Genomic DNA, 23,606 nt, shown 5'->3' with positions numbered 1-23,606 from the left:
ACAGAGGAAACTGATGAGGTCCCCCGTGACTGCTTTGAATCAGTGGGCTGGTTAGTTTTCAAGGACTCGGCAGCTAACCTCGATGAGTATGCCTCAGCTGTCACAGAGGACTGTGTGTCTCTCAAGACGATCCGGGTATTTCCTAACTGGGAACCTTGGACGAAGTATGAGGTCCAGTCCCTTTTGAAGGCTAGATCTGTGGCTTTTAGGTCTGGGGATACCAGTTGCTACACAGAATCCGGGTGTGAACTCTCGCAAGCCATTAAGGGCGCCAAGAGGCAATATCGAGCCAAGTTGGAAGCCCAGGCTAACCAGAGGGATGCCAGTAGACTATGGCAGGGTCTAAATGAGATCACTGGGCGCAAAGAAAAGGCTGAGAATATCAATAACTAGCTCTTCTCTTCCTGACGAACTTAATGTATTCTACACAAGATTTGAACAGAAGAGGAGCGTCCTGCCCCCTCCAGATGAACCGGACCTGGTGGCATCAAGATTCATCGTCACCAAGGAGGACGTTAGAAAGGCCTTCCTGAAGATAAATCCAAGGAAGGCGACAGGTCGAGATGGCATCCTGGGACAGGTACTCCGGGCCTGTGCAAGCGAGCTAGCTGGAGTGTTTGCTAACATCTTCAACTGCTCCCTGCTTCAGTCTAAGGTCCCCTCGTGTTTTAAGAAGGCAACGATAATCCCGGTGCCAAAGAAGAGTAAGGTGGCATACCTGATTGACTATTGACCTGTGGCTCTGATATCAATTGCTATGAAGTGCTTCGAGTGATTGGTTATGGCACACATAAACCTTAGCCTATTGGTCAACCTCGATGCTTTGCAATTCGCCTACTGGAACAACAGGTCAATGGCAGATGCCATCTCTCTGGCACTACATTCTTCCTTGGAACACCTGAAGAACAAAGACACATATGTAAGGCTCCTTTTCATTGACTACAGCTTTGCCTTTAATACCATCATTCCAAATAAACTTGATTCCTAAGCTCCAGACCCTGGCTCTTAGCACTCAGATCTGCAGCTGGATCTTCAACTTCCTCACAGACAAGACCCAGGCTGTAAAAATAGGGGACAAGCTCTCCTCTACAATCACTCTGAGCACCGGCGCCCCACAAGGCTGTGTACTCAGCCCCCTGCTGTACTCACTGTACACCCATGATTGTGTAGCCAAATTTCCATCGAATTCAATACTTGTTTGCTGATGACACCACAATTGTAGGCAGTATCTCAGGTAATGATGAGTTTGAGTACAGAAAGGAAATTAAGAACCTAGTGGCATGGTGCGAAGACAATAATCTATTCGTCAACGTCAGCAAGACGAAGGAATTGGTTGTTGACTTCAGAAGGAGTAGCGGACTGCATGACCCCATCTACATCAGTGGTGCGCAGGTGGAACAGATCAAAAGCTTTTTAAGTTCCTTGGGGTCAATATCACAAATGACCTGACGTGATCTAACCAAGCAGAGTCCACTGCCAAGAAGGCCCACTAGCGCCTTTACTTCCTGAGAAAGCTGAAGAAGTTTGGCCTATCCCCTAAAACCCTCACTAATTTTTATAGATGCACCGTAGAAAGCATTCTTCTAGGGTGCATCACAACCTGGTATGGAAGTTGTCCTGTCCAAGACCGGAAGAAGCTACAGAAGATCGTGAACACAGCCCAGCACATCACAGAAACCAATCTTCCATCCTTGGACTCACTTTACACCGCACGCTGTCGGAGCAGTGGTGCCAGGATAATTAAGGACACGACCCACCCAGCCAACCCATTTTTTGTCCCCCTTTCCTCCAGGAGAAAGTTCAGGAGCTTGAAGATTCGTACGGCCAGATTTGGAAACAGCTTCTTTCCAACTGTGATAAGACTGCTGAACGGATCCTGACCCGGATCTGGGCCGTACCTTCCAAATATCCAGACCTGTCTCCCGGTTTTTTTTGCACTACCTTACTTTCCCTTTTCTATTTATGATTTATAATTTAAATTTTTATTATATTTACTATCGATTTGTACTCCAGGGAGTGCGAAGCACAGAATCAAATATTGCTGTGATGATTGTACTCTCTAGTTAATCAATTGTTTGGCAACAATAAAATAATAATAAAAGCCCTAGCTCGCTCAGCCTATCCTCCTAAAACATGTTCTCCAATCCACACGGCATCCTGGTAAATCTCCTCTGCCCCGTCTCTAAAGCTTCCACATCCAAAATGAGTGAATTGAGCATCCTAGTTTGGGTCCACCCAATCCAGGTAAACCATGATCTACCTAAGCAGAGGAGCAAGTCAAGGAGCCTGTTTCTGGTGAGTGGGCTGATAGAACAACATCACAGAAGGTTCAGAGGTGACCCTGGGTAACTAAAAATGGTGTTAAATGGAGTCTTGCTGTATTGTGCACTTCCTAGGAATAAAAATTATCTTTATTTTTAATGGAATTGTGATGTGTGTTCAAACTTAAAATATTCCCTGCATCTGAGCAATTGTTGAAGAAATTTCTTGTAAATGTAACTTGTAGTAAACCAGCTGAAATAGAATGCAACTATTGGTTACCCCCAATGACAGAATTCAGCACTTTATCCCCATGATCTGCAGTGAGAAACCTGTTAGCAAGCTTGTGAAAATCCAAGGTGTATATTTTCTGACTCGTTCTGAACAGTCTGACTGGGAGTTGTGCATTCTACTGAGCAGCATCCTCACCATCTTGTTTTAAAAAAAATTATTTCCCCCAAACCATCAAGCTGATCAACTTGTCCACCCCTTAACCCATCCCACTACCATTACTTACATCCACATCAGCCACTCTTCTGTACCTTTCACAACCCCCATACAGTGCCACATTAACTCACCTCATACCTGCACCGACACACTGTCCAATTGTGTTTTCATATGCCTCACTGCTATCTAGAAGCTCCTCTTGCCAAGAATCACCTTCACTTGTTACAGATGCTCCTACAGCTAGTGTCTCAGTCTTTAATCTCAGCCTCTTTGTATAAGCTAAACTTGTGTATGTACTGTACATTGTGTTTTATAGGATTGGTTTTGTATTTAGGCTTAATGTTTATTTTTATGCTTCATCAAATCTGGAGTAAGACTCATTTTGTTCTCCAGGACTGAAAAATGACAATAAACAGTCTTCAATCTTAGGGCTAGACACTGGGCAGAACACTGCAAAGGTCTTCTCTTCCTTGAAATGGTGCGGGTGGTCTTGGGGCATGTGGTTTTGGTTAACCCTATTGTGCTAGAAGGCACATTAATCCAATTGCTCGGCCCCAGATCGGGATTGGATGCCCCAAGCACCCCATGGTCACAAGGTGTAGTAGTGTTGATGCCCTCTAATCTTTAACCCTTTCTATGTCCACAGGCTGATGCTGAAGTGGCACCTGAGACCTGGTCGTCAACAGTCACTGAGTGAGTATCACCCTGCTAGACATGTTTCCAAACTGGACCACTGAAGGGTTAACCTCTCCTAATTAACTGTGTGTGAACACAGTTGTTCACATGGGAGAGTTAAACCAATATACCTATGCTGATTATTGACATGGCATAGGAGGAGGCTGTTTAACCCCGAGTGGTTTAATGAACTCAATGTGACCTAAAACCTACATCCGTTTATAGTTTGGTTATCAAAAATGATCGGTTTTGCATTCAATATTGTGAAGTAGTATCCAGGGATGAGTTCCAAAGATCCATCTCTCTCTTCCTATTAGAGTTCCCGTTGCTCCGAGACCAGTCTCTGACTACACCCACAAGTCCCTGGTTCCACAACCAACAGAACTGTGTTATCTTCCCCAGTATTAATACCTTCAGTCGAAACACTTTTCCTCACTTTGATGTGAGGAGATTTGCAACTCTGTTTCAGAATTTACTTCTGGTCTACATGTTACTTCCTCCAAGTTCTGTGTAATCTTTACATGCAGAACTGTTCAGAGTTTAGGGCCTGATCTAACCAGGTCTCTGTAAACTTCAGCATAATTCCCATCTCCTTTTACTTTTTTTTAAAGCATAGCATCCCAGTAGTCTTTTCATAATTTTATCCCTGCCTGTGACACTTTAATCTACTTCCCCTCACCTTCCTAACCCTGCAAAAAAAAAATTCTTTGGTTATCCCATTTCTTTGGAAACTCTCCACTTTTAGAAGAGGCTGTTTAGAAACATAAAAACCCTACAGCACAATACAGACCCTTCTACCCACAAAGCTGTGCCGAACATGTCTTTACCTTAGAAATTACGTGGGGTTACGCTCTGTCCACCAGAGAAAGCAGGATCTCCCAGTTGCCACATATTTTAATTCCATGTCCCATTCCCATTCTGATGCGTCTATCCATGGCCTCCTCTACTGTCAAGATGAAGCCACACTCAGGTTGGAGGAGCAATACCTTATATACCAGCTGGGTAGCCTCCAACCTGATAGCATGAATATTGACTTCTCTAACTTCCGTTAATGCCCCTCCTCCCCTTCTTACCCCATCCCTGATATATTTAGGTTTTTTTCCCCCTCTTTTTTTTCTCTCTCTGCCCATCACTCTGCCTGTTCTCCATCTTCCTATGGTGCTCACCTCCCCCTTTCTTTCTCCCTAGGCCTTCCGTCCCATGGTCCTTTCCCTTCTCCAGCTTTGTATCCCTTTTGCCAATCACCTTTCCAGCTCTCAGCTTCACCCCACCCCTTCTGGTCTTCTATCATTTCGCATTTCCCACTCCCCCTCCTACTTTCAAATCTCTTACTATCTTTCCTTTCAGTTAGTCCTGACGAAGGGTCTTGGCCCGAAACGTCGACAGTGCTTCTCCCTATAGATGCTGCCTGGCCTGCTGTGTTCCACCCAGCATTGTGTGTGTGTTACCCATAGCCCTCTATTTTTCTGTCTGACTGGGAGTCTCTTAAAAGACCCTATCGTATCCACCTCCAACACTGTCGCCGGCAGCCCTTTCCATGCACTCACCACTCTCTGCGTTTTAAATAGAACTTACCCCTGACATCTCCTCTGTACCTACTTCCAAGCACCTTAAAACTGTGCCCACTCATGCTAGCCATTTTAGCCCTTGGAAAAAGCCTCTGACTATCCACACGATCAATACCTTTCATCATCTTATACAGCTCTATCAGGTCAACTCTCATCCTCCGTCACTCCAAGGAGAAAAGGCCGAATTCACTCAACCTATTCTCATAAGGCATTCTCCCCAATCCAGGCAACATCCTTGTAAATCTTCTCTGCACCCTTTCTATGGTTTCCACATCCATCCTGTAATGAGGTGACCAGAACTGAGCACGGTACTCCAAATGGGGTTTGACCATGGCCCTGTATAGCTGCAGCATTACCTCTCGTCTCCTAAACTCAATCCCATGATTGATGGAGGCCAATACACCATATGCCTTCTTAACCACCACAGAGTCAACCTGTGCAGCTGCCTTGAGCGTCCTATGGACTGGGACCCCAAGATTCCTCTGATCCTCCACACTGCCAGGAGTCTTACCATTAATACTATATTCTGCCAAAGACTCAAAGCGCAGGCCCACATTAAAGTGTGTTTAACACAGCCTCATCCATTTGCTCACAATCTTTGTGATTTGATGCTTCTGCTTATATGACTCCCAGCATGTCACTGATAAACGTAGGTGTAAACCTTTGGTCTGCCATCCACAGTGATGAACACCCCACAATCTTCATGGCAAGTTTGTACCCCGCCTGTGTGTGTATTTATTTATCACATGAACATGGAAACATGCAACGACATTGCCATTTGACCAACATTCCCAAGGGTGTGCTGGGGGCACACGCAAGTGTAACCACACATTCCGGCGCCAACATAACGTGCCCACTGTGCTTGGCAGAACAACATAGAATACAACAAGCAAGAAAACAAGCCCCATTCCTCCCTCCTATCGTTGCACATACACTCTCCTCTCATCCCCAAGAAAGGCCATTGTCCTCAGCCTTCAACCAACACTGGAGTCTTGACTTTGGAGGCTTTGGGTCATCGACTTCCCCAGCAGACCCATAAAACACTACAGCACAGTACAGGCCTCCAGCATTTAAACAAAATTCTTGCTTTCAAATAGCCGGAACTTTTTAGCTGACAATGTATCATGAGGGATAATCACCTTTACCTTCTGAAAGCTCACAGACGTTCTCGTACACCTGACCAAAAGGAAATACTGGGCCGATGACAGGCGCAGAAGGTACATTCCATTGGTCAGGCAGCCTTGGCGGGAAGACCCGGAGGTATAAAAACAAAATGCTGGAGGAACTCAACAGCTCAGGCAGCATTCCTGGAGGGAAAATTAAAGTAAATTTCTGGAGCAGGGTGGAAGTTGAAGGCAGAGTTGATGACATTGGCAAGCTTAGTGTGGGCGTATGAAGCAGCTCCAATGTAGCCGTTGATATAGCGCACAAAGAATTAGTGTGTGCTTGCAACATGGACTCTTCCACATAGCCATTGTGGGTGCACACAGCTACACCTTGGGTTTGTGGAAAGGGGGAAGAGCTGAAAGAGATTATTGAGGGGGAGAATTAGATGGAGGAGGGTGGTGGTGGAAGGGAAGCGGTTTGGTCTTGTCGAGAAAGAAGCAGAGCACCTTAAGGCCTTGATGAATGAATGGAATGTAGAGGGACTGGACATCCGTAGTGAAAATGCAGCAATCAAGACGAGGGATCTTCAAGGGATTGAAGACATCAAGACCACGTGCAGTGTCTGGGTGTAGGTGAGAAGGGACTGATCCAAGGGCAACAAAATGGTATCAAGATAAACGGACAAGGGTTCATTGAGCCAGAAGCACTGGGCGCCCCCAGACTGTCAGGTTGGTGGATCTTGGATAAGAGGTAGAAACAATCAGTGCAGGGTGAGAGAACTGGGGTTTAATCTGAGTAATTTCAAATTTTTCAGTTGTTGTCTCAAAACTCTGGTCATTTTACTTCCTGAGATATGATTTATTCCTTACAAGTCCACAGTAGAGACCAGTTCTGATCAGCTGTAGAATTTCATTTGCCTAGTCTTTAATCATGGATTCTAGAAACATCTCTGCAAGTTAAATTTTATAAGCTTTACTTTTCTCAATATTGGGAGTGATATGAACAGCTTTTCAACCTAAAGAAATGGTTTCAAGTCCAACATTGTAGTTGCTCCTTATGCAGTCTTCTAGTGTTCCCATTGACCTGTGGTAACCTTTGGGAAGGAAATCATCAGGCCCTTGTAGATTTGTCCACCATGTTGTCTACACCAGTTCTGTTTGCATTAACTTTGGAGGGCCCTGACCCTGCTCAACACGCACTCAATGCTGGAAGAACTCTGCGGGTGAGGCAGCATCTATGGAAAGCAATAAACAGCTTAACATTTTGGGCCAAGATCCTTTATCAGGACTGGAGGGAGGGGGGAGACAGGAGTCAGAATAAGATGGGGGAGGGATGGTGAGGAGTTCAAGCTGGCAAGTGAGACCAGGTGATGGGGAAGGATTGGCGGGGGGGGAGAAGGGGTAATGTGAGAAACTGGGAGGTGATGGGTGAAAGAGCTAAAGAAGGAATCTGATTGAAGAAGTATCGACCATGGAATAAAGGGAAGGAGATGGAGAAAACAGGAGGGAGGTCATGTAATGAGGGAGGAGAAGGGAAGGGGTGAGCGAGTTGCCAGAATGAGAGAAAAATCATTGGCCGTGGGGGTGATGGAGTAATGGTTACCAGAAGTTCGAAAAATCAATGTTCCTGCCATCAGGTTGGAGACTATCCAGATAGAATATGAAATGTTGCTCCTCCAGCCTGAGTTTGGCCTCATTGTGGCAGAGCAGCCCATGGACAGATATGTCACTTATGGTCACTGGGAGATCTTGGCTGTTGTGGTGGACTCTTGCCAGTTTGAACTCCTTCCCTTCCCACCCCTTCAACCTTATGATTCTGGCTTCTGCCCACTTCCTGTCTGGCCTTGGTCTGACATATTGACTGTTTATTCACTTCCATAGATGCTGCCTGACCTGCTGAGTTTCACCAGCATCTTGTGTGTTGCTTTGGAATTCCAGCGTCTTCCAGAATTCCAGAATCTGATGTTTATAATGTTGTCTGTCAGTCAATTCTTTGTCCATACTGCTGCTGAAAATCCATGTACACAACATTGACAGCACTCTCTTCGTCAACCTTCTCTGACCTCATCAGGGAAAAAGAAACATGAGTCAATCATTTTGCCCTCTACAAATTGTGCCATTTCTTTAGTAAAGTAGAATTTCTACTTTTGGGCTTATCAGATTCAAATTGAGCCTGTGTAAGCCTTTTAAAATTAGAATTGGGAGTTTAATAGCAGATCACCAAATATGAAGCTAGTGCAGTCACTCGTGTTTAGAAAATCAAAATTTAAAAAATTGCTTGTTTTTGTATGGGTAACTTGATGCCGTTTGATTTACAATTATGAATTTATCATTAAAAAAAATTTGATAAATATTTGTAAGTGATTGACCATGTTTACAGTTAACCAGATTAAAATATGAATACTAAACAAATGCTGAACTACTTGGTATGTGTGAAAATTATTGTGGGGGGGGGGGGGGGGAGTCTGTGAGAATGTTTATCACCATTTTTTTTAAACATAACTCTTCCCTCATTGAAAGGGTCCCACTGAAGGCTGAGATTCCTCAGGTCCACGTCCAGCCCTGTGTACACCCAGGTGGCTTGAGTGGTGAGTATCTTTTTGTAGGTTAGTCCAACTTCAATATATAGCTTGACCACAACTTGGTTTCATGCATTAAACGTCTACAAATGTAAGGGCAGGTAGCTGGGATATTGGCAGCTTCAAGGTGATAAACAGAAACGATAAAGGGCGCTTGAATATCACACCAAACTGGTGTGGTGTAGACATCCATCCAGCAAGTTTGCTGTTGCCTTTGGACTTGTGTTTTTGTTCAGTTGTCTCAGATCCTGCAGTAAGAAAGGTAAATTCTACCACTGCTTCAGACATTTGATGATGGAGCATGGGACAAAGAAGTTCTCCATGAAACAGTTATCACATGGATTGCCGAGTGCGAGATCCCACTCACTTTACGTGAGCACAAGCCAAATTCCCAAAACTGGCAATGCAGGCGCAGAGGAGCCTCGCTCCTTCATACTCCATTACTACAAACCCAAATACACTGGATGGGCTGCAGGACTGCTCTTTGAACCTGAACTGCTCTTTGAACCTGAACTTGGCTGTTCAGGTAGAGGCAGGAAATCGCTTCCATTGGACAGTGCCTGGCCCAAGGAAAATGAGTTGGCTGTTCAAATCCCTTACATGCAAGGGCTTAAGGTTCTTGTAAATAAGATACTATGACACTTTTCTAAAGAATCTAATGAGATGTCCTGGGCAACATTTCTTTGTCTCTAAAATGACAGGTGCCTTTGTTCACTTATTGTGGAACTGTGCACTGTCTACATCTATGACACAACTATGTACATAAACATTCTTGAAACAGAACCATAAGGATGGTCTTTTGGGGCATTGTCTGGAGCTGCTGTAAAAATCCAGATTCTCTTTCTGCTTGAAACCTGCATTGTATATTCTATTCATAGTGCACCAAGCTGCAGAAATAGGCCCTTTGTCCCATCTAGTTCATGCTAATCCATATAACTCAGGTCCCCAAGTCTGGCAACATCCTTGTAAATTTGCTCTGCATTCTTTCGATGTTTTTGACATCTTTTCTCTTGATAGTTGTCAATGTACACAATTCTCCAAATTGGTCCTCACCAACATCTTATGCAACTTCAACATAACATCCAATGCCCGTATTCATACCACTAATTCAGTATGTCTGCATTGTGGTGTAGAAGTGAGGCTGAAAATCTCTTTAATCCAAAGGCTTCTGAGGATGAGAAGAAAGAGAAATGATTTAAAAAATATATCAGTTGATAAGGTACAGCAAGTGAGCTGGTGTGGTCCATTCCTCTTGATCGGTAACTTGTTAACAAACCCCTTTAAGTGCTCTGGGTTCATTGGCAAACCAGTATCATGATATTCTTCAGAATTTTTTTCAATAATGGAGGAACCATTCAGCCCATCAAGATAAGTTGTCTATAAATATTTTCCCCATTGCTTCACAAGTATTTATTTTTAGTTCTTGTTTTTACTGCATCCTTAGATGCTGTCCAGCTATAGTTATTAACGTCCATCAAGAGAAATTCTACAGATGCTGGAAATCCAAGCAATACACACAAAATGCTGGAGGAACTCAGCAGGCCAGGCAACATCTATGGGGAAAAAAGTACAATTGAGGTTTCAGGCCGAAACCTTTTGGCAGGACTGGAGAAAGAAAGCTGAGTAGATTTAAAAGGTGGGGAAGAGGAGAGAGAAACACAAGGAGAAACCTGAGATGGGAAGGGATGAAGTAAAGAACTGGGAAGTTGATTGGTGAAACAGATAGAAGGCTATGGAAGAAAGAAAAAGGGGGAGGAGCACTAGAGGGAGATGATGGGCAGGCGAGGATATAAGATGAGAGGGAGAAAAGGGGATGGGGAATGGTGTAGGACAGGAGGAGTGGGGGACATTACTGGAAGCTTGAGAAATCGATGTTAATGCCGTCAGGCTGGAGGCTACTCAAACAGAATATAAGGTGGTGTTCCTCCAACCTAAGTGTGGTCTCATCACAACAGTGGAAGAGGCCATGGATTGACATGTCGGAATGGGAAGTGGAATTAAAATGGGTAGCCACTGGGAGATCTTGCTATATTTTGGCAGACAGAGCGTGGGTTTTCGTGAAACTGTCTCCCAATCTATGTCGGGTCTCACCAATATACAGGAGGCCGCACCAGGAGCACCAAACACAGTATATGACCCCAAAGACTCACAGGTGAAGTGTCACCTCACCTGAAAATACTGTTTGGGGCCCTGAATGGTAGTGAGGGGGCAGCTGTAGCACTTGTTCCACTTGCAAGGACAAGTGCCAGGAGGGAGATCAGTGGGAAAGAACGAATGGACAAGGGAATGTTGATGGTGGCCCCCTTCTCTCAATTCCTCGGACTCCACCGTATCTGCTCTCAGGATGAGGTTTTTCATTCTAGAATGAATGAGATGTCCTCCTTTTCCAAAGAAAAGGGCTTCAATGCTGCTCTCAACCACACCTCTTCCATTTCACGTATGTCTGTCCTCATTCTCCTCCCACCCTACCAGGGATAGAGTCCTTTTGTCCTCACCTACCACCCCACCAGACTCCATGTGCAGCACATAATCCTCCGAAACTTACACTATCTCCAACGGGATCCCATACCAAATGCATTTTTCCCTACCCCCCCCCCCCCCCCCACTTTCTACTTTCCGCGACTCCCTTGTCCATTTGTCCCTCCCCACTGATCTTCCTCCCGGCATTTATCCTTGCAAGTGGAACAAGTGCTACACCTGCCCCTACACCTCCTCCCTCACCACCATTCAGGGCCCTAAACAGTCTTTCCAGGTGAGGCAACACTTCACCTGTGAGTCTGTTAGGGTCATATACTGTGTCCAGTGCTCCCAGTGTGGCCTCCTGTATATCGGCGAGACCCAATGTAGATTAGGAGACAGTTTTACCTAGAAAAAGTGGGATCTCCTAGTAGCCACACATTTTAATTCCACTTCCCAATCCAATATGTCAATCCATGGTCTCCTCCACTGTCGTGATGAGGCCACAGGGGTTGGAGGAAAAACACCTTGTATTCTGTTTGGGTAGCCTCCAGCCTGATGACAAGAACATAATTTTTTTAAACTTCTAGTAAGCCCCTGCACCACTCTCCTTCACCATTTCCCAATCACTTTTCCCTCTCACCTTATCTCCTTGCCTGTCCATTACCTCCCTGTGGTGCTCTTCCCCCTCCTCTTTCTTCCATAGCCTTCTGTCCCTTTCACCAATCAACTTCCCAGCTCTTTACTTCATTCCTCTCCCTCCAGATTTCACTTATCACCTTGTGTTTCTCCATCCTCTCCCCCCACCTTTTAAATCTACTCCTCTCCATAGATGCTGCCTGCCCAGCATTTTGTGTGTTGCATAGTCACTAGTGTTTTCTTTTTCACTCATTTGTATGTAATTGAAAAAAAAACATTAAAAAATCCTGCTGTTGGCTCTGTGAAGCTGCACCAGGATCTGTCACCTCTCAGCTGCCTCAACCCTGTCACTCACTACTTTGTACTGACTGTCGCCCCTGTCCTCTCAATTCTGATGCATGGTATAGCCTGGAATGTCAGCTAGCCTCTGCTTCCACAATTTCCAGCAGCTTGTGTGTTGATCCAATTTCCAGCATCCACACTCTCTTGTGCTCTCTGAGTTCTACGTGCCCTTGCAGTTCGAAGCAGAGGCTTCAATTTCAAGCTGAAGGCGGGATTCACAGAGGAGCCGCTACATTGAATTGAGGTGCTGCAGGTCTTCGGAGAACAATAAGAGCTGTCCCCAATCTTATTCTGTGTTTTTTGTATTTCTCACAAAATAGGCCATTGGGCCCATCGAGTCATTACTGGCTCTCAGAACAATCCCCTTCCCCAAATTATTTTCAGATATCCTGTAATGTCACACTCAACATCTCCACACCACACTACTTTGTACCAATTTCCCGCTTCAGTCACTTGTACTGGGGGCAACTCAGCCAGTCAGCTTGACTTCAGGATGTGGAAGGAAACCAGGACACTTGCATAATCACAGTAATAACATGCAAGCTCCACGCAGACGGCACCCAAGGTTGGGGTCAAATTTGGGTTACAGGAGGGGCACTAACCACTGCAACAGCACGCCTACTTGGTTCAGTTAAGTAAACTTCACATCAGCCCATTATAATTGACTAGGATAAAGGCAGGAATAACGAGAATCCATTTCTAACATGTTTCCAAAAGCTTGGTGAGCTAATGTTAGTTGTCTGTCCTGTGACAGGTGAAGATGACTCGAATCGTAGAACAGCCCCAGCCATTGATGAGAGCCGGCGAGGTGTGATGGACTCCTACGAGGGAAGAGGCCCAACCGCTGATGTTCACTGTGAAACACCATGCAGCTCCCCACCGGGCAGTGCTGAGCGCTTGTTCACACCGTTGGTGAAGGAAATGTGTACAGAAAATGGGCCAAGCAGTGATACATCAGAAAGAAATATCTGTCCCAAGATCCCACAATGTGAAGCTCAAGCAATGCATGTTGGGGTAGAGAAGGCCAGGGGGGTAGTTGGAAAAGGCAACAGTGGAGGGGAGAATCTTAAAAAAGTAGTCATACCATTTCCTTCAGTTGCAGCCTCTGAGAAATGTCTAGGAATTGGTTCAGTTCACAAAGTGCCTTTAAGGGGTATAGCAACCAGTGATGTGCCTGACTGGGTGCCTTCGGATCCCATAGCAACCAATGACTTGCCCAGAGGGAATGATGGAACTGGAGTGCTGGCATGTCGTGGAACTCTGACACAGAATGGGCTGCCTTCCAGTAAAGCCCCTGTGGAGGGTGAGGCGATCAGTGACACTCTTGCACAGCGGAGGTTGCCCAGCAAGGTGTTGGAAGGTGAGATGGCTCGCCAGCATGTGGGAAAGGATCAGCCAGCTGAGCAATCAGTAGATACTGCAGGGGACGAGGCCACAGCTGCACCATCAGGAGTTACAGCGACCACTGGTGCAACTAAGAATGCATTGATTAAGACGCCTTCAGAAATTAAAGGGGGTAAAGTAACCTTGGCCATGACTAATGAAGATGTGAGTGCCAGTGAGATATCAGCTGGAAATCAGCGAGTTCCTGACATGCTTGCGGGAAAAAAGACTTTTACAGAATGGACAACCTTTGGACTTTCAACACAAGATGAGCTGGCTGTACCCACAATCACAATGCCCACTCACTTCACTTCAGAAAATACTATCAAACCGGTATCCTCTGGAGTTGTAGCAGCTGGATTTCTCTTTCCCAAGAGTACCATGGCAAAGGTCTCTCCAGAGGTATCTGAGGATGTGATTGTAGAGAGTGAAAGTCCAGTGACCAATGTCCTATTTGGGAAAAGTCAGCTGACTGATGTGTCTCCCTCTCCCACTCCCACAGCCATAATGGAGGCTTCTACACCAGTTGAGCTGACTGCAGGAGTGTTTTATGGTCTGGCGGCTGACGGGGAGCACGAGTTGGCTGACATACCCACAGATGTCACTGGCTTTGCCACTGAGATTTATACTGAAAGCGATCAAGCTGTGGAAGAAAGTGTGTTGGCCGACAAAGCACTTGGACATGGCCTGCAACCTGGGGGTGTGCACGAAGCAGCTGAAGCCACGTTTAGATTTGAAGGTGTCGAGTATGAGGCATTTGCAGACGACGAGTTAGTAGACATACCTACAGATGTAATCAGTGATGTGACAGAAAAAGAAGCAGAATACAAGGTTCAGCCCCTAGGTATGACAACAGCCAGCAACGAGATGCTGGGGAACAGATATTTTCCACAAATCCCAGATTCAATAGCCAACAACATCTTGGGATCAGCTAAAGCAACAAGCTCCAGGGATGTGTTTTCGGTGAGTGAATTCTGTAATCTTTCACTGGAGTCTTCAGCACATCAAGAGGATGAAAATGCCTATGCAGAGGGTGTGGTAAGTTGCAGCCTCACTGAAGAGAAGCTACTGTACAATATGGTCGACGTGGAAAGTGAGCGTATGGCAACAGAAGAACAATTCAGAAAGGGGTTTAAGGGTAGAGTGGAGACCCAGATGTCGGGGGAAGTCTGCAGTGTTCCAGCCTCCCAAAGCAAGGAGTGTAAAATGTCAGCCTCGAAAGAACGAGATGTCTCTGCCCACAGTGGCCATGATGCAGTGTGCTGTGAAGCTAACGACCAGCGAGCTGCTGAGCTGGAGTGCGTTCCACGGCCCGTTTCAAGCACAGCGCAGACACTGTGGTTTGAACTGGAGACGGCCAGTATACCCAACAGGTGTGATCAGCAGTCCATAGAAGGGAAGTGTGAGCTCGATGAATGCAGTGCAGTACTGGTGAACAACGCTGCAGCTCTCCCCTCTGTATTCAGGTGTAGAAACAAGAGGAGAGGATTTACCAGGCTAAAGCGGAGGAAGTTAAACAGCCCAGTGCTTTTCTCAAATTGTGTCCCCAGTGTGTCCACTTTGGGGAAGTTCTGTCTGAGCAGGGCTCCAGCAGTTGTGCAGATTTGCAGGGGAGTGGCTAACTGCATCAATGCTGATTTGTACCACAGCGTCCGACACGTGGAAGAAATAAAACCAAAGAATCTGTCTCTTCTACCACTTAATGATCTAGCACCTCATAAGCTCAGCAAAAAACCCCTGCTGGTGGAACACTTGGAGGCAATTGCCAGTGGCTTGGGTGTGTTCCCCAGCTGTTCAGAAATACAGCAGGAGTTCACTGCTTTATCCAGGCTCAAGTCAGTGGGTGTAAATGGAAGACTTCAAACAAAAAGAATTAAGGAATTACAGTTTGATTTTGGTCAACAGGCAAACTTCTGGGGTGTTCTTTGTCACCTGACCCCGAGGAAAGATCAGTCCCTCCATGCTGGTGCTTGTAGGAGAGCTCAGTCCTGGCTTTCCTCCAGACACTGCAAGCAGTCGCTGCACTTCAGCTGTCCTGTTCTGTCTAATCTCGACCTCTTTTTGCTGCTTTCTTTCATCAGTGACGGAGCAAGAGTTGATTGGCACTGTGTGTCTGAAAGGACAGATTTATCAATTATTTCTCAGTACTGGAGCCAGGACTGGCAGACACTTCCCCAGTGCCCACCCGATTGTGGCCAGGGCTTCTGGCCGCCTCCTTCGCTGGTCAGGGCGGGGAGGTGCTGCTGTGCACGTTCCCGATTTGGCCTGCACACCGTTCTAGCACTTTTGTCTCCAGCTTGCTACAGGTTATGGACAAGGCAGCGCCATTTTGGAAGACTGTCAAGTGCCCACCGACCACTTTTGACTTTGTTTGAAGAGGGTGTAAAGAGACTCATTCCCCTGATTCCTTTGAACAAACCATCTTGGCCACCGTCCTGTAATGTGGCTGGATTGGTGTCATGTAGTCAGCACATTCCATCTACCTGCACATCAACGTCCAACGCCAGTCCTTCAGACAGCTGGAGGCATGGTCGCCTGGCAAATCGCCCCAGGTTAGTGTGGCATGTTTTGTAATCCACCGGGGACAACAGAGGGCAAACACTGATTTATTGAATCGGAAGAGATGGAATTGGTTTATTATTGTCGCATGTAGTGAGATAGAGTGGAAAATCTTGTTTATGCAGAACAGATCATTACACAGTGCATCAAGGTAAAACAATAACAATGCAGAATAAAGTGTAACAATTATAGAGAGAGTGCAATGCAGGTACCCAGTAAGGTGTAAGATTATAGTGAGTTAGGTTGTGAGGTCAAGAGTTCATCATATCTTGCTAGGAAATCATATAATAGTCTTATAACATTGGGGTAGAAGCTATCCTTGAGGCTGGTGTTAAGTGGTTTTAGGCTTCAGTACCTTCTGCCTGATGAAAGAGGAGAGACTATCCAGGGTGTGAAGTGATCTGTCTGTACTTCTCAATGCCTCGGTAAAGCAGCAAGTACCATCAGGGTCCATGTAGAGGAGACTGGTTTCCGTGCTGTGCTGAGCTGTGTCCACAACTCTACAGTTTCCTGTGGTCATGTTCAGAGCAGTAACTACACCAGGCTGTAGTGCATCCAGATAGGATGCTTTCTACGGGAGCAGCTCTTTGAAAGCACTGTGCTTCCAGCTCCCTTAGTCCTGTAGATCAGATTAGTTCTTGCCTTTCAGGCATTATTTTCTCTTGGGCCAACTGTGCCCATGCTGGCCATGTTTACGCAGTGTTTATAGGATTGATGCAGAAGGGGATTTGGTTGGCATGTAGAAGTAGACTGGAAGAATGTAGAAGTTTGAGATCGTGCAGAGGAGATTTACCAAGATGCTGCCTGGATTAGAGAACATGTCTTGAGTTGAGGTAGCTAGGGCTTTCCTCTTTGGAGTGAAGGAGGATGAGAGGTAAACTGATAGAGGCGTACAAGGTAATAAGAGACATAATTTTTTTTCCTGGAAGGGGAAAACGACGCCTAATTTGAAGGTGATGGAGGAGTGTATAGGGGATGCCAGAAGGTGTTTTTTTGTACAGAGTGTTGGGTGCATGGAACATTCTGCCAGGGCTGCTGGTAGAGGCAGATGCATTAGACATTTAAGAAACTCCTAGATAGGCACGTGGATGATGGAAACATGAAGGACTATATAGATGGGAGGGGATAGATTGATCATGGAACAGTTTAAAAGGTTGGCACAATATCGTGCTCCGAAGGGGCTGTGTTCTCTGAAATCCCATTTTCTTCCAATGTCATTCCTATCATCTGTTAGCCTGTGTATGTGAGCTTGTCCCCTATCCCCTATTCAAAGAGCCGGATTATTGTATTATTGAAGTAATATCCACACTGTGGTAATGAATGTTTGAAGTAGTGGTAATGTATGCTTAAAGTAGACTAGAACAAATTACTACAGAGTTTTATGATAGAAAGTGGCAAGGAATGGATCGTGCATTGGAAACAGCAAGTGCTTGCTTTGGTTAGACCTTTCTGTCTTTGTGTTGGAAGGTTCCCAGTGCCGCTTGGGGTAAAGTCATGTCCTTTCTGCCTACAGTGATCATTACAGACAGTCTTGCATCTTTCAGGTGAATCTGTTCAGGGTGCAGTGGTATGTTTAATAACTTGTGTCTGTTCATTCAGTTCCCTCCCGCCCTGTTTGCGTACTGGGAACACAGCCAGTTTGACTGAAGCAAAGTCACTGCGACTTCAGCTGGCCAATAAGAGAAGGCAAGTATTGGAACTGTCCTTGTGGACAATTAAAGGATAATGGTCTTTGATGAGAGAAAACATTGGCTACAAACGTGGGTGCAGGCCAGGGGGTTGCTGCAGACTCCTCCATCTTCTCTCTTCCTTCTAGTTTATTATTTGCTGGCAGGTGCTGTGTTCCAAGGCAATCCTTGTCAGCAGGAGTAATTCCTTCCTTTTTAAAAATGCCACCAGTTTTAATTTTCTGACTCATTGAAACAAGAGTGGGCTTTCTCTAGTGACAGATTGGATTTTTGCCCTGAATAACTGCCTCCTAATCTTCCATTCCTGAAATAAAAGTAGATTGTTTAACACTGATAGCTTCACCTAATGCTACAAAATTCTTGAGTAGTGGTGTGTGACCTCTTCCTCCAGGAATGAGTCCAGGCCTTCATAAATCAAAGTATTAAGTACAAAAGTTAGGATGTTATGTTGAAGTTGTACACAATGTTGATGAAGCCGAATTTAGAGCATTGTGTGCGGTTTATGGTCAGCTACTTACAGAAAAGATATCAATAGGGTTGGAATAGTACAGAAATTTACAAAGATCTTGCAGTGATAAGGGCCTGAATTATAGGGAAAAATTGAATATCTTAGGACTTTATTTTCTGGAGCACAGGAGATTGAGGGGAGGTTTGATCGAAGGATTAAAATTATGAGGGGTATAGATAGGGTAAATGCATGCAGACTTTTTCCATCAAGGTTTGGTGAGACTAGAACTAGGGGTCATAGGTTAAGGGTGAAATGTGAAATATTTAAGTGGAGCCTGAGTGAACGTCACTGTGTTGAGGGTGTGGAATGATCTGTCGGTGGAAGTGATGGATGCAGGTTCAATTTCAAATTTTAAGAGAAGTTTGGATACGTACGTGGATTGGGAGGGGTATGGAGGGCTATGGTCCAGGTGCAGGTTGCTGGGAAGAGGAAGAAGACTAAATGGGCTGAAGGACCTGCTTCTATGCTGTGTAACACAGCAGGTTCACCTTGTGCAGAGTGGCGTGAGGCTGTAACACCATGATATGGAACCCAGCACAAGGCCACTGTGATTCTTCGGAGCATGTTGGGTTTAGTGGCATGCCTTCCCTATTAGGCCTGATCACAGGCCAGGGCACCAGAAGGCTAATGACACCAAGAGTAAGCACGTTTTTGTGAGGGTGGGGCATGGTAGTGCATTTGCTGGGCACCTATTAGTGATATATAATTTTATTTGAGGATCTGGCATCGAGGAGGTAAGTAATCTGTGCCTTTTCTCCCCTCAGTCTTCTACAGCACCTGAGCTTATCCTGCATCCTTGAGCCCGTGTTTGCTTTGCCAGATGCACCTACCTCATCTGCAGCATGCACTGTTGCCGAAAGCACCTTCCCCTCCGCCTCCTCCCCCATTCCCAGCATCACCTACATGGAAACTCAACAGCACACAGAGCAAAAAGAGGCAAGTACAACTCGTCCTGTAACGTGTTCCTGTATCTGTAACCACAGAGGAGGGTGAATTACACACAGGAGGGAAACTAGGGAAAATTTTTGCGCGGGAGCAATATTTTTGCACAGTACTGTACTTGGCGACGTAGAGTGGAGAGCGAGTTTTGAAATCTGGTGGGAACAGAGGATGTTGGGAATGGCGAGGGTGGAGTGCCACGGGAGGGGTGTGGGTCTGGTGGCAGAGAAGTGCTGGGGCAGGAGTGGTGCAGGTGCAGACACACATAGAACATAGAATAGTACAACACATTACAGGCCCTTCAGCCTACAATGTTGTGCTGACCCTCACACCCTGCCTCACATATAACCCCCCACCTTAAATTCCTCCATATACCTGTCTAGTAGTCTCTTAAACTTCACTAGTGTGTCTGCCTCCACCACTGACTCAGGCAGTGCATTCCACGCACCAACCACTCTCTGAGTGAAAAATCTTCATCTAATATCCCCCTTGAACTTCCCTCCCCTTAACTTAAAGCCATGTCTTCTTGTACTGAGCAGTGGTGCCCTGGGGAAGAGGTGCTGGCTCCCAGCCCAAAGCCCAAAGACACCAGACAAGGTCATATTTTTTTGCAAGCAACATTAGATATCATCTTTTTTTTCCCAAAAGTGTTGCTCCCTCAGAATTTGGTTTGTCCGCTTGAAGCTGAACACAAATATAATTTCTGACTATTTGTATGGCATAGGAATTTGGAGAAACAAAATATGAATTGAATATAATGCATTTAATTGTATAATGGTGCTGAAGCTTTTCCTGTAGAATTTGCTGGTACGTCAAAATTCATAGTTCCATCAATGATGGCAAGCCAAGGGAAGCAAAGCAGCCCAAACCCTGACACCGCCACCACTATGTTTCACAGATGGGTTGTAGTGCTTGCTTTTTGCCAAACACAGCACTCTTCACGGCTTAATCATGAAGTTTAATTTGGACTCATCTGTCCACTGAACATTGTTCCAACAGCCTTCTGGCTTATCCACGTGGTCTTTAGCAAACTTTAGGTGGACAGCAATGTTTTTCTTGGAGAGTAGTGGCTTTCTCCTTGCAATCATGCCATTGTTGGTCAGTGTTTGCCTGATGGTAGATTCATGAACACTGACATTGGCTCGTGCAAGAGAGGCCTGTAACTCCTCAGATGTTATCCAGGGCTTCTTTGTGACCTCCTGGAATATTACACGCTTTGCTCATGGAGTGGTTTCTGTTGGTCGACCACTCCTGGAGAGAGTAACAATGGTGTTGAATTTCCTCCATTTGTACACCATCTGCCTGACTGGATTGGTGGAGCCCAAACTCTTTTCAAATGGTTTTGTGTCCTGGTTTTCCAAAACAAATGGTTTTCCAGCCTGGTGAGCATCAACAACTTTTTGTTTTTCTGAGGAACTGAGAAATCTCCTTTGATGGAGGCATGGCACACTTTAAAAAAAAACCTGTGTGGTGAAGATCCAACTTTGATGGTAAAGATCCAGGTTTATGTTCTTTAAATAGGGCAGGGCCTCCCACAGTCACACCTGATTGTCATCCCATTGATTGAAACTCTTGACTTTAATTTCCCCTTTAAATAAACTGATTATCCTAGAGCAGGGGTCAGCAACCTTTACCACTGAAAGAGCCACTTGGACCCGTTTCCCACAGAAAAGAAAACACTGGGAGCCGCAAAACCCGTTTGCATATAAAATGAAATAACACTGCATACAACGTTTTGTTTTGCCTTTATGCTATGTATAAACAAACTATAATGTGTTGCATTTATGAAATTGATGAACTCCTGCAGAGAAAACGAAATTACATTTCTGCATGCAACAAAAACATTTTGACCTCCGAAAAAAAGACGTTGGGTTGAAGGTTACTTTTAAGTAAAATACTCGACGTCTATTTGAGTCCTTCTTGTATTTATGAAAAACGCCAAACTTAAATTTGCCGCCAGCAGCAAACCAAAAATAACGTCAGCCAGCTGTCAACCTGAAAAATAAAAGGACTATTTCACTGAACAATGAAAACATATGAATATACGTAAAATAATAGGCAATTAAAATATTTATCATCCTTGTTCAGGTTGACTCACACCTGACAATGCAGTCGTATTCAGTAGGGATGGATCGATGCTTAGAGGAGTGACCGGGAAGGATAATGTGTTTTTTTCCTCTCTGAACTCACAGAAGCGTTTCCCAAACGATGTTTGCATTGCGATGATTGCAGAATGTAAATACTCCGAATTTATCATGTCGTGACCTTGTTTGAACTCTCTCAAATTGGGGAAGTGAGACAATGTGCCTTTCTGTAAATCTCTAGCAAGCAACGTCAACTTGCGCTCGAATGCCAAAACATCCTCCAACATGTGCAAGGCTGTACGTCCTTACCCCGTTGAAGAGCTGTGTTCAGCGTGTTCAGGTGCGCTGTCATGTCTACCATGAAGTGTAGCTTTTCCAGCCACTCTGGCTGTTCCAGCTCAGGAAAGGTGAGCCCTTTGCTGCCCAGGAAAGTTTTCACTTCTTCCAGACACGCGACAAAGCGTTTCAGCACCTCCCCTCTGGACAGCCAGCGATAAAAACACGTTGTAGCGGTGTGCTACACGCAGTCAGTAAACTGCAGTCAAAGATAGCTTTATTCGAACTAAACAGCCTTGCTTTTAAGCCTCCCTCAACCCGCCCCCCATGGGCGCGGATGCTGCAAAAGACACGTACTCACAAACCCCCGTAGGCTATCTCCCTTAGCCTGAACGCTGGCTAATTGTGAGCCGGTTCGGATGTGTCAGGAAATGGGTCGCCACAACGTCTTATTTAGATTGTACAAGATCACCATAATCTTCAAATTTAGATTTACATTTCAAAAACTAACAAACTAACATAAAATACATTTTAATTAAATACTGACCATGTAGCGGTGTGCTACACGCAGTGCTAAAATTATGACACGGAGTCGGTAACTGCAGTCGAAGGAAAAAACTTTATTCGAAATCTTCAGCCTCACTTTTAAGCCTCCCTCAACCTGCCCCCCATGGCGCAGAGGCTCCAAAGCTCTGTGCTCGCAAACCCCCGTAGGCTATCTAATTGTGAGTCGGTTCGGATGTGCCAGGAAAAGGGTCGCCACAACCAATTATTTCCCAAAGCAACAGGGAGCCGCAGCACAGACGTAAAAGAGCCACATGTGGCTCCGGAGCCGCGGGTTGCCGACCCCCGTCCTAGAGGTTAACATACTTCCCCCCCCCTCCCCCCCCAGACAAATACATGTAATATTGGATAATTTTTCTCAATAAATAAATAGAAACATAAAAAACCTACAGCACGATACAGGCCCTTTGGCCCACTGTGCTATGCGGAACATGTACTTACTTTAGAAATTAACTAGGGTTACCCATAGCCCTCTCTTTTTCTAAGCTCCATGTACCTATCCAGGTGTCTCTTAAAAGACCCTATCGTCTCCACCTCCACCACCGTTGCCTCTCATCCTCCATCACTCCCAAGGAGAAAAGGCCAAGTTCACTCAACCTATTCTCATAAGGCATGCTCCCCAATCCAGGCAACATCCTTGTAAATCTCTACACCCTTTCTATAGTTTCCACATCCTTCCTGTAGTGAGGTGACCAGAATTGAAAGCAGTACTCCAAGTGGGGTCTGACTATGGTCTATATAGCTGTAACTTTACCTCTCGGCTCTTGAGCTCAGTCCCACAGCTAATGAAGGCCAATGTAACGTATGCCTTCTTAACCAGAGTCAACCTGCGCAGCAGCTTTGAGAGTCCTGTGGACTTGGATCCCAAGATCCCTCTGATCCTCCACACTGCCAAGAGTTTTACCATTAATACTATATTCTGCCATCATATTTGACCTACCAAAATGAACCACCTCTCTCTTAACTGGGTTGAACTCCATCTGCCACTTCTCAGCCCAGTTTTGCATCTTATCAATGTCCCGCTGTAACTTCTGACAACCCTCCACACTACCCACAACACCCCCAACCTTTGCCATCAGCAAATTTACTAACCCATCCCTCCACTTCCTTATCCAGGTCATTTATAAAAATTGCGAAGAGAAGGAGTCCCAGAACACATCCCTGAGGCACACTACTGGTCACTGACCTCCAAACAGAATATGAACCATCTACAACCACTCTTGGCCTTCTGTGGGCAAGCCAATTCTGGATCCACAAAGCAACGTCCTCTTAGATCCCATGCCTTGCATGGGGTACTTTATCAGATGCCTTGCTAAAATCCTTATCCACTACATCTACGGCTCTACCTTCATCAATGTGTTTAGTCATATCCTCAAAAAAATTTTCAGGTTCATAAGGCATGACCTGCTTTCGACTAAGCCATGCTGACTATTCCTAATTATATTTTGCTTCTCCAAATGTTCATAAATCCTGCCGCTATCTCCTCTGGTTCCACACTTTTCCACTGTCACACTTGATTGGTCTCATTCTCTT

The 23,606-nt window shown here is 45.4% G+C and overlaps 1 protein-coding gene across 5 annotated transcripts in view; it reads left to right on the top strand.

Moving 5' to 3' along the window:
- The window catches only part of LOC132401240 (uncharacterized), an 86,560-nt gene that overhangs the window by 44,569 nt on the left and 18,385 nt on the right, over nucleotides 1-23,606 (top strand). For 4 of the 5 annotated variants that reach the window (XM_059983241.1, XM_059983239.1, XM_059983237.1 and 1 more), the window contains 5 exons: nucleotides 3,353-3,399; nucleotides 8,576-8,643; nucleotides 12,827-16,007; nucleotides 17,614-17,700; nucleotides 18,975-19,146. In XM_059983241.1, the coding sequence (XP_059839224.1) occupies nucleotides 12,886-16,007; nucleotides 17,614-17,700; nucleotides 18,975-19,146 (3,381 nt within the window). In that variant the 5' untranslated portion in view covers nucleotides 3,353-3,399; nucleotides 8,576-8,643; nucleotides 12,827-12,885. The remainder of the gene's footprint in view (nucleotides 1-3,352; nucleotides 3,400-8,575; nucleotides 8,644-12,826; nucleotides 16,008-17,613; nucleotides 17,701-18,974; nucleotides 19,147-23,606) is intronic. The other variant, XM_059983240.1, reaches the window with a different exon arrangement.

Source organism: Hypanus sabinus, chromosome 10 (assembly GCF_030144855.1).
Source record: "Hypanus sabinus isolate sHypSab1 chromosome 10, sHypSab1.hap1, whole genome shotgun sequence".
NCBI lineage: Eukaryota > Metazoa > Chordata > Chondrichthyes > Myliobatiformes > Dasyatidae > Hypanus > Hypanus sabinus.
The sequence above is the reverse complement of the archived record's forward strand: the minus strand, read 5'-3'. Positions and strand labels throughout refer to the sequence as shown.